An 11,910-nucleotide genomic window follows, 5' to 3' on the forward strand; every position below is an offset into this window, starting at 1 on the left:
TGCATCAGTGCTGCTGTGAATCACATCACAGGAGACATGCCAAATGGAAGATGTATTAAAATAAATTATATCATTGATGCAATTTCAATATTATGTGAGTTCCTTTGTGTCACAACATTTGCTTGAGATGAATTTACTGCAACACTGCTCACTGCATCCAAGTTGCTTGACATAGGTGTTTCAATGAGCTGTCAGTCAAGGCGAGCTCATCAATATAAGCTCCCCGCCCACTCAGCCTGTCTTTTCAAACTTCCTGGTAGTTAGCCATGAGAGAAAAATTACTTCTCAGAATGACCTTTAAGAAATGCTATTGGTTGGTGGATATAAAGTCTAAGGTCTTTGATGCGGAATTTGTTACAGGAAGTAATCACTGTCAGCTGGTGATGTTACCATAGGGCTAACGTGTGCCAGGTTAGCTGATGGGACCAGCTACAATGTAGCATTATATCACGTCCAACTACGTCAATGATTGTAATTGGCTGATGCGTATTTTGAGGTCCAGGTTAAAATTAGGTCCAGGCCAAAATATTTTTAAGATGTACTTTGCCTGTATAAGCAATGTTTGTATCCATAAGTTGTATTCCATCAAAGTGTTAAAGGCCCATGGAAGTCAAAATTCAGTTCTTCTGGTTGACAACTGATGAAACTAACACTGTAAAAGTATGAAATAAATCTGACCGCTGGATTGATACCCACACCACAATCCTAACTGTGGTTAATGCACTGCTTTGGTGCCCTCCACTCAGACCACTCTCAGTTAGTCCTAGCAACTTTTTTGCTTGAGAATTTAAAAAAAATACAAAAAAAGCTATTTTTCTCTCTTTGACAATTTTAATGGAAAACTATCACAGTAAGTTACTAGATTGTTACCCAGAAATGATTTGATATTGAGATAAAAACAGCTGCACTGGGTAATGGTAAATAGTCAATGGTACAGTGCCTTCAGAAAGTATTCACACCCCTTGATTTATTCAAAATGTTCTCACCCATCTATACACAATACCCCATAATGACAAAATAAAAACATGTTTTTTGATTTTTTTTTGCCAATTTATTGAAAATGAAATACAGAAATATTTCATTTACATAAGTATTCACACCCCTGAGTCAATACATGTTAGACTCACCTTTGGCAGGGATTACAGCTATGAGTCTGTCTGGGTAAGTCTCTAAGAGCTTTGCACACCTAGATTGTACAATATTTGCACATTATTCTTTAAAAAATTCTTCAAGCTCTGTCAAGTTGGTTGTTGATCATTGCTAGACAGCCATTTACAAGTCTTGCCATAGATTCTCAAGTCTATTTTAAGCTAAACATGTATATTTGGCCTTGTGTTTTAAGTTATTGTCCTGCTGAAAGGTGAATTTGTCTCCCAGTTTCAAACTGAACAAGGTTTTCCTCTAGGATTTTGCCTGTGCTTAGATCTATTTCGTTTATTTTTATCCCCAAAAAACTCCATAGTCCTTGCCATTAACAAGCATACCCATAACATGATGCAGCCACCACAATGCTTGAAAATATAAAGAGTGGTAATCCGTGATGTGTTGTGTTAGATTTGCCCCAAACATAAGACTTTGTATTAAGGACATAAAGTTATTGTCTTTGCCACATTGCAAACATGCATGTTTTGGAATATTTTCATTCTGTACAGGCTTCCTTCTTTTCACTCTGTCATTTAGGTTAGTATTGTGGAGATACATCCTCAGTTTTCTCCTATCACAGCCATTAAACTCTGTAACTGTTTTAAAGTCACCATTGGCCTCATGGTGAAATCCCTGAGTGGTTTTCTTCCTCTTCGACAACTGAGTTAGGAAGGACGCCTGTAGCTTTGTAGTGACTGGGTGTATTGATACACCATCCAAAGTGTAGTTCATAATTTCACCATGCTCAAAGGGATTTATTTTTTTCTGCTTTTTTTACCCCTTTACCAATAGGTGCCCTTCTTTGCGAGGCATTGGAAAACCTTCCTGGTCTATGTGGTTGAATCTGTGTTTGAAATTCACTGGTCGACTGAGGGACTTTACAGATAATTGTGTGTGGAGTACAGAGATGAGGTAGTCATTCAAAAATCATGCTGAACGCTAGTATTGCATAGAGAGTCCGTGCAACTTATTACTTAACTTGTTAAGCAAATTTTTACTCCTGAACTTATTTAGGCTTGCCATAACAGGGTTGAAAGCTTATTGACTCAAGACATTTCAGCCTTAAATTGTCTAAAAACATAATCCCACTTTCACATTATGGGGTATTGTGTGTAGGCCAGTGACAGAAAATAATTTAAAATTCAGGCTGTAACAAAACTACATTTGGAAAAAGTCAAGGGGTGTGCTTACTTTCTGAAGGCACTGTAAATGTGTGAATAAGGCCCCTCAGTTCTTACTTTGCAAACCAGCAAACTAAAGCTTGAATGAGATTGCATGAGCAAATCCTATAACCCAGACTGAAACGATTTAAGGCCAAGGATTAGCGAGGCTTCTCTGGGTAGTGGAAAAGAGGTTGAGCTGTCTCTATTCAAGTTATGTGACAACATGGTCTTAGCTGTAAGGTTACTGCTGCAGAATATTTATATGGTTGGTTCCAAGCACTGTGTTATGAATAATTCTGTCAGTCTGATGCCAATTTTTGACAATTTGCAACAGAGTCAGAGAAACATATATCATTTACCTTTATTCAGACAATTGGGTAGCTTTGATTCTATTTTTGTTTTGGCCTGTGTACGAAAGCTGTCTTTGCTCTTTATTTGTTATGCACTGTACAAACATTTGCAATAAAGATTATAGCCATTCTCCTGTATCAACACAATCTTTGAGTATTCGTTGTCTGTTTGTCACAGTCGAATGGAAACCATGTGGGACAATGCGGTTGTATGGAGGGCAAGCAAACCTGATGACATCAGAGCATAAAGTATGACTGAAACCATTGATACTTATAATTCAAAATAAACACTAAACTAGTACATATGTGTTTTTTTATTTCAAAAAGTGGTTCAAGACTACATCATACAATGACAATCAGTAAAGTTTCCCATACCCTTGTACATTCAGATACACATCCTTTACTTTGGTTGATTGGTGTCATCTTTGGTAATGGCAAAGTTCCCCAAATGCCAAATGGGGCTGGCCCGTGACGGTTGGTTTGTTTTAGTTGTTGTTGAGTAACATGGTTATTATTTACAGTCTTGTGGAATTCTACTCCCGCGATATCCCTCTGAGTAGTTAAAGATCAACTGCTTTCACAGAAACCTGCAATGGAGGAATGAAACATGTATACACATACTGCATATAATGAACTTATAACTGATATTTGGATTCAATAAGAGTTCATCATACACACTAGCTTCCAAAAGTTAGACCAAAAGTTGCACAATTGCTTGCTACACGATTGTTTGTTTGGAAAGTATTACTTTTCATTTTTAAATGTAGTTATTACAACTCCTACCAGTGTGTCCAACGCGTCTGTATTTGCCGAGGAAGCAGATATCCTTTTTCTTGTTTGTGACAATCTTCTGGTCTTCGGGCCTCAGGCCGGTGGGGTGACGGGAGAAGATGAAGGAGTATCCGTCCAGGCAGGTGCCGTCCAGGTCAACCTCTCTGCAGGAGTAGTGGATGGCGTAGTTGTCATAGTCGGTGTCAATGACCCAGTGGTCATCGTCTATGTGGAGGAGAGAGGAGACAGAATCATAGCAATGGTTGGTTTAACAGCAGGCTTTGACAGCAGGCAGCTTCATCAATGGCATGCTATTATATACTAATGAGGAAGTTAAGTTTTCATCAAGGTGTGGTGGAGTAACTCAATGGAATATTCTGCACAACAATAGGAGACGTTAGTCTTGAGTTTGAGTCTGTAGTCTTTCTTACTTCCAGTCTGGAGGTATGAAGCAGCGCCCCAATATCTCATCTTGAACTTGGCAGGGTCTGGAGTGTCCTCGAAGGTGCCGAACATGTTGGCACACATTTCCCAGTTGCTAAAGGGAGGAAAAGGGGAGGATAAATGAGGAAGTTCGGTAGAAGTGAAAGCATAATGAAGTTCAGGAACAATTTTTTTAATCATTTGTAAGTAAACAGAACTCACTTCAGGATGATAACTCTGCCGTGGGCAGTTGCAGTCATTTTGCCACTTTCATCTACTGAGAACTGAGCAACGACATTGTCCAAGAGGAACAGACCAACAGGATCTTTCTTGGCCACAGCATACCACCTACCAGTATACTTCAAGATGAAATGAGAGCTCTATCAATCCCTGCATACCAAACAATGACATTCCAGTCCCATTCTACAACATTTAACATTCCAAGACTGATGGATCAAATTGCACAAGAGCAGAGACACTTTACGAGAAGTTACATTTCCGAAATTAGAATTGTGTTCTTACCCTGCTCCTATCAAAGTTCTGCATGACCTGAATGTTTGAAACTTGACAGTCCTGTGCCCAGCATGTTGCCAGGACACAGAGGGCCACACAGATCCTCAGCATGTTGCCTTGTTGATGGATCTGTGGAAGACAGAGCCCAGAGTCATGAGAAAATGTCACAACATTACCACCAGTACATCCCATCAGGTCAATAGAAGAGCCATATCCCGCTCCATTACAGCTTCACTCTAAAAAGCGTGCAAACTAATCCAAAAGATGAAAAGTTATTTTAAAAAGTATGTTTTTAGTAAAAAGGTTCAACCACAAGCGGAATACATTTAAAACCTACTATCCCTTTCCATGTAGTACATACCTTGTCCAAAAAAAAGGGCCGAGGTACTTTGCCTCTCCAGACAGGGTTTTTTATAGTGTAGGGCCCCGCCACAGCCAGGGTTGCGTAAGAACAACTGCAGATGTGAGACAGCCCCCAAGCAGGAGCCTCCCCTCAAATTGGGCAAGCATTACATAACTCCAAACAAGACTCCCATTTGGCCCTAGCCCCAAACATGTGTTTTTGCTGCCTTATGAAAGAGCTGTTGTGGGTAAAGCCAAGAGCACATCTGGAATGCTATACGTACTCACTATCAATCACTAACCGTGAAATGTTTTGCTTCAGCAGTACGAGCCCCACGTTAATGTCCAGACTTTTAAAAGGCATGTTTCAGCTCACTTTTTCCCCCCCTGGAACAGCTACGCAATGTTCTTTCTGGTTAGTCATGTCATTTCTCCACTTTTCTTGAAATGTTTCACTTTTCACTGGAAAACCATGTTAAGCAATCATGTACATGGTTTATTGCTGTATGTCCCAGACATCTCTAATGGTTGCCTGTGGAGAAAAAAACCCATTGACATCTGGTTTGCTATGCAACCAATATCAAAGAGAAATACCTTGTAGTTCAAACCAAAGTCCAGATACTCTTGGATTCACGCCACTCAATCAATGCTGATCTGATTACGGTGAAGGGCCTGACTGTTTGTGTTGTGTGTTTTCACCTGAAATCTCAACTAATCATTTGGAACTTGGAACAGAGAATGCAGTGAGTGATCAAACAGAATTAATAAATTGTTGTATCCCATTGATCATACCACGCCAGCAAATTCCATAAGATATTATAAAGGCTCATACATGCTAACAAGTTATAAAGCATTATACCTGCAACCTTTATGTAAAGTGTTATGAAATTGTATTTTTATTTCTTTCACCTTTATTTCACCAGGTCGGCCAGTTGAGAACAAATTCTCATTTACAACTGCGACCTGGCCAAGATAAAGCAAAGCAGTGCGACAAAAACAACAACATAGTAAAATGTAAAGTGTGGGATGGGATAAACAAACATACAGTCAATAACACAATAGAAAAATCTATGTACAGAGTGTGCAAATGTAGTAAGACCAGGGAGCGAAGGCAATAAATAGGCCATAGAGGCGAAATAATTACAATTTAGCATTAACACTGGAGTGATAGATGTGCAGATGATGATGTGCAAGTAGAGTTACTGGGCTGCAAAAAAGCAAAAAAATAAATAAAAATAAACAATATGGGGATGAGGTAGTTGGGTGGGCATATACAGTAAATGGGGGTGTGTGCACTTACTTTTTTGGCTTCAAAACCTTGATTGTGGCATAACGCTACGAGTAAGCTTTCAAAGTGGACATTTGTTTTTCTTTCTAGGATCGTATAACCGCTAATCAGGGGCCCAGTTATGTAACTTGGCACGGCTAACCACAAAAGCATAATTTGTTGCTCCAAAGAATGGCTGAACCAGTGCCAGAGTCATTAAAAAGTTATCATTTTTATCTGCTGGATATGTAATATAGTATTCCAAACTAGATATATACAGTATGTGTAGGGGGCAAGACAAAGTATATTGGGAATGTGTAGTAACTTTATGAGGTGTTTTGTAACTTTATGAAGTACACCCCCAACTTTACAATTCATCAGGTTGGTTACAGTCACCTGTGAAGCTTTTTTGCAACCAACCAAAACGATCACTGCCAAGCAGCATCAGATCAGATATCTACAGTGTGGGAATGTGATGATCGGAGAGGGCGGATTAATCTGACATAACTCCACCCCTTCAATGCAGGTTTTCAGTTCCGACACGTATAGATGGCGAATCTTAATTTGAGCAAGTTTGCTACAGCAGGAAAACAGTTCTGCAGCAACAGGAAATGTGATTTATTAGATGGATTATAATCCATGGACATTTTTGTAGGGGTTGATGCATTTTTCATTAGGGCAAATCAAGTCGGAAATGTCAAAATAGAAATGACAAACTTTAGAAGCCTTTCTAAAGCTCAAATACACTACAAGTTTGCAGTTCCTGCTGTGCAAGAAAATGATCAGCAACAAAAGAGGGATTAAATGAAGTTCCAACATGTCTACTATACTGCAGGTATAGTGGTGGTGGTTTTATATCAACACAAGTCACCTGGCTGGTGTGGTGGGACACCCCAGTGTGACAGCGCAGGGCATACAGCATGGCCTTTCTGGACACAGTGCCACTTGTTTTCCACGTGGAGGCACGTGACCCTAAAATAACTGATAAGCGGCAGCTGGATCACACACTATTGCAATGAGAGGTTTTGAAGGAACGGGAGAGTTTCCTGAACGCATCCGATCCAAATTGATTGCAGACTTTAGTTATCAAGTCTATGAGTGTCTAATGTTGTCTAACGTTTTTCCACGGTGTCTCTTTTTTTTCTTCTTACCTTTATTTAACTAGGCAAGTCAGTTAAGAACAAATTGTTATTTACAATGACGGCCTACCAAAAGACAAAAGGCCTCCTGCGGAGACGGGGGCTGCGATAAAAAATACAAATGTAGGACAAAACATAACGACAAGAGAGACACCACAACACTACATTAAGAGAAACCTAAGACACAGCATTGTGGCAACGCATGACAACACAGCATGGTAGCAACACAACATGACAACAACACAGTAGAAACTCAACATGGCAGCAGCACAACATGGTAACAGCACAAAACATAGTACAAACATTCTTGGCCACAGACAACAGCACAAAGGGCAAGAAGGTAGAGATAAGGACAGTGTATCATCTAGCCATACTCTCAAGTACTTGTATGGGGTGACTACCTCAAACTCTAAACCCTCAATCACACCGGTGGAGAGAGGGGCATTCTTCTTACCGAACCACATGACCATTGTTTTGGAGGTGTTCAGAACAAGGTTAAGGGCAGAGAAAGCTTGATGGACATGAAGAAAGCTTCCTCAGCGTGATAACATTGAATGTTTGCTTATTTGTCTCATTGCAGCCAGCGAGACTATTACCATATGGCTTTCTCATTGAGATTAATTCCTAGGTAGGGTTTCCATGTAACTAATCCATTCCATTGTGCCAGACTATCCCCGTCTCTCTCTCTCTCTCTCTCTCTCTCTCTCTCTCTCTCTCTCTCTCTCTCTTGCTCTCTCGCTCTCTTTCATGGAGGACATCCCACAAATCACTTTTACTTAATCTGGGATTAAGTGATGCAGCTATTTTTTTGGCCTGTTGCCTGACTTTGATTCAGTGCCATGGTGTGTTGGCTGGGAGAAAGACCTTTTGTACACCGTACCAGGGGTAGGCAACTAGATTCAGCTGTGGGATGATTTTTGTCCAAGGGGATTGTCGGGGGGCCAGAACATAATTATTATAATTTGTACACTGCAAATTGACCACAAGTAAACACAAAAAGAGATTGTATTTGAAAATAACAATCATTTCATACCTTGATTACATTGAGACACGATCACATATTTGTATTTGTATTTATTAAGGATCCCCATAAGTTGCTTCCATGGCAGCAGCTACTCTTCCTGGGGTCTAGCAACATTAAGACAGTTATATACAGTTTAAAATATGACATGATATTACATTTCATAACACTTTCCCCAATACATTTAGTGTGTTCCCTCAGGCCACAATTGAAGTAATTGGCAATATTAGTGGGTTTTGTGATGAGTGAGCCATCTGATTCAATGAATGATGGAGCTGAGTTTGCCTTTTTGCCCAAAATGTCATAACCTGTTTAATCTAGGGGGCAGTATTGAGAATTTTGGAAAAGAATATGTGCCCATTTTTAACTGCCTCCTACACCAACTCAGAAGCTAGAATATGCATATTATTGTTCAGGTTTGGATAGAAAACACTCTGAATTTTCTAAAACAGTTTGAATGGTGTCTGTAAGTATAACAAAACTCATATTGCAGGCAAAAACCTGTGAAAAATAGATTTAAAAAAAAATTGAATTTTGTGACTGTACTATTTAGTGTCATTGTTTTATAGATACCATAGTGAGAAAGGATTCAGTTCGCAACTCCTAAGGCTTCCACTAGATGTCAACGATCTTTATAAAGTTGTTTGACGCATCTGTGATGAATACAGACCGAATTAGAATGCTTACAAGTTGACACGTCATCACTTCATTTTTTGCGCCTGCGCATAAATCTGAGAAGAGTGTCTTTGTCATAATCGTTTATTCTAGACACTTGATAGGTTGTGTGAAAATATTACTGATGTTTACTGATGTTTCACGTTAAAAATGGACCAAAAGATTAATGCTAAACAACGTTTGACATGTTTAAACAAACGTAAATAGATTATTTACTAGGTTTTCTTTAGCTTTTCGGCGTGACTTTACACTGCCCACCTCATTTTGTGGGAGCCTACTGAACGCTAACTATTTGGACATAAATTATGAACTTTGTCAAAAGAAACCACATTTGTTCTGGACCTGGGATCGCTGGCAGCGCCTTCTGATGGAGATAATCAAAGGTAAGGGGATATTTAGAATGTTATTATCGATATTAGATGATGCTAATGCTAACTGTATAGCTTAGCTTAGCTTATAGCTTAGCTTGCTGTTGTTAGCATAGTACCCAGTTTATTGCAAAATGTGATTTCCCAGTAAAGTTATTTTGAGATCTGGCCATTCGGTAGCAATTACGAGATGATAATATATTATTCTTTGAATGACAATATTATAATTTACCAATGTTTTCGAATAGTAATTCCGTGATTTGTAATGCTGGATTCACTGGGAGCATTCGAGCCGAAAAAAATTCTGAATTTCACCGCGACTGTAAATGCTGTTTTTGGATATAAATATGAACTTGATGGAACTAAAAATGCATGTATTGTATAACATAATGTCCTATGAGTGTCATCTGATGCAGATTGTCAAAGGTAAGTGCATAATTCTAGCTAGTTTTCTGTCTGTTGATGCCCTTCTTTGAAATGGCTAAACATTACACACAGCTATTGTCAATGTACTCTCCTAACATAACCTAACTTTATGAATTCTCCGTAAAGCCTCTGAAAATCGGACAGCGTGGTTAGATTTAGGAGATATATCTTTCAAATGGAGGAAAATAGTTGATTATTTGATTATTTGAAATGATTACTCTTGCAGTTTTGAATTCCCCGCCATGGTCACATGACAATGAATCCCAATACCGGGATAAGATCGGGATAAGATCCTCAACAGGTTTTAAGGTGCTCCAAAGTTTTTTCTATCATTCTTTGTCATCTATCTTTGTTTCATAGTGTAGTTTCTTGTTCTTTTTATTCAGTTTAGTCACATGATTCCTCAATTTGCAGTACATTAGCAAATCAGTTGTGCAGACTGATTTGCATCTGGTTTCTCCTCATTACACACCACAGACCGACAAATATGATTTACATCAACAACATAGTACTCACTACAAAACTTATTGTATGACCTCTTATACACTATATTAGGCCCAGCCTTTGGAACTTTGGTTTTCCTAGATATGGCTACTATATTGTGATCACTACATCCGATGGATTTGGATACTGCTTTAAAGCAAATTTCTGCAGCATTAGTAAAGATGTGATCAATACATGCTGTTTGTAACTACTCTGGCAGGTAACCTGAACCAGGTTGTAGGCACTAGTTACAGTTTGAAGATTTCTCTTGAGTGGGCAGCCAGTCAATATTTAAATCACCCAGAAAATATATCTCTCTGCTGATATCACATACATTATCAAGCATTTCACACATGTTATCCAGATACTGACTGTTAGCACTTGGTGGTCTATAGCAGCTTCCGACCAGAATGGGCTTTAGGTGAGGCAGATTAATTAACCTGTAGCCATATTACTTCAACAGTATTTAACATGAGATCCTCTCTAAGCTTAACAAGGAATGTGGTTCTGAATATAAACAGCCACACCTCCTCCTTTGGCATTTCTGTCTTTTCTGTAGATATTATAATCATGTATTGCTACCACTGTATCATCAAAGGTATTATCTAAATGAGTTTCAGAGATTGTCAGAATATGAATATCATCTGTTACTAGCAAATTATTGATTTCATGAACCTTGCATCTTAAGCTAAATCTGTTAACTTAGGCTATTTTTAGCACGTTTCTGGGTTGCTTGATTGTTTTCATTGCTTTACTGGGAAGCTTAGCAGAAGTAGACATGCTCATGTTATTTATGTTAGTGCAGGGTACGCTGCACACAGTGGACTTCCTACTACAGTGCCTTGTGAAAGTATTCACCCCCTTGGCATTTTTCCTATTTTGTTGCCTTACAACATGGAATTAAAATAGATTTTTGGGGGGTGGGTTCCTGGGTTCCTGCTGGTGTACAGCAATCTTTAAGTCACACTACAGATACCACAGATTCTCAATTGGATTGAGGTCTAGGCTTTGACTAGGCCATTCCAAGACATTTAAATGTTTCCCCTTAAACCACTCGAGTGTTGCTTTGGCAGTATGCTTAGGGTCTGTCATATCTGCTCCTGCCATGCCCTCTAGTGTTCATCTGGTGTCTCCTTGACCTGCAGCCACTCACCCCAAACTCTCTCCCTCTCTCGCTGTGTGTGTGATTGTGTGGGTGGAGACAGGTGTGCTGGAGTCAGAGCAGATCCCCACCAGCTGCAACCCGTTCCATAATCAAGACCTCTACAAATACTCAGTCCGGCCACTTCCACTCTGCCAGATTGTAATCTATGCTCAGTCAGTTTATGCTTCTAGCCCTGTTTCCCTGCCTGACGCTGTTTATCCTTTCCACTGCAGTTTCGCCGCTCTGACTCTGGTCCCTGTCTCTTTGTCCATGTCTCGCTACACTGTTCTGGATTCGGGACACTACTACTCCCTTGGATTCACCTCCTTACCCTGTCTCAATCCCGTTCACTCCAGCCTCCGCATCTGGTTTCCTACAACCCACCTGAGCTTCCCCTGGCCTGCACTCCTTCTATCCTTGTTTTGCAATAAATACCTTGGTTAATTCATCCCAGCTTACTCGTCTGAGTCTGTGCTTGGGTTCCCCTGTGCCGCTCCACCTAACAGGGTCATTGTCCTGCTGGAAGGTGAACATCCGTCCCAGTCTCAAATCTCTGGAAGGCTGAAACAGGTTTCCCTCAAGAATTTCCCTGTATTTAGCACCATCCATCATTCCTTCAATTCTGACCAGTTTTACAGTCCCTGCCGATTGGGGGGGAAAAAGTGTTCTCGGGGTGATGAGA

General features: G+C 39.8%; 1 protein-coding gene across 1 annotated transcript; it reads right to left on the reverse strand.

The window, feature by feature from the left end:
• Positions 1-2,952: 2,952 nt before the first annotated feature.
• rbp4 (retinol binding protein 4, plasma) lies at positions 2,953-4,828 on the reverse strand. The gene is made up of 6 exons (XM_029764470.1): positions 4,725-4,828; positions 4,373-4,492; positions 4,073-4,209; positions 3,859-3,965; positions 3,440-3,652; positions 2,953-3,243 (listed from the first exon to the last, which is right to left on the reverse strand). Exons 2-6 carry the CDS (start codon positions 4,472-4,474, stop codon positions 3,224-3,226), a joined length of 579 nt encoding a protein of 192 aa, XP_029620330.1. The 5' UTR covers positions 4,475-4,492; positions 4,725-4,828; the 3' UTR covers positions 2,953-3,223.
• Positions 4,829-11,910: the final 7,082 nt, after the last annotated feature.

Source organism: Salmo trutta, chromosome 10 (assembly GCF_901001165.1).
Source record: "Salmo trutta chromosome 10, fSalTru1.1, whole genome shotgun sequence".
Classification (NCBI taxonomy): Eukaryota; Metazoa; Chordata; class Actinopteri; order Salmoniformes; family Salmonidae; genus Salmo; species Salmo trutta.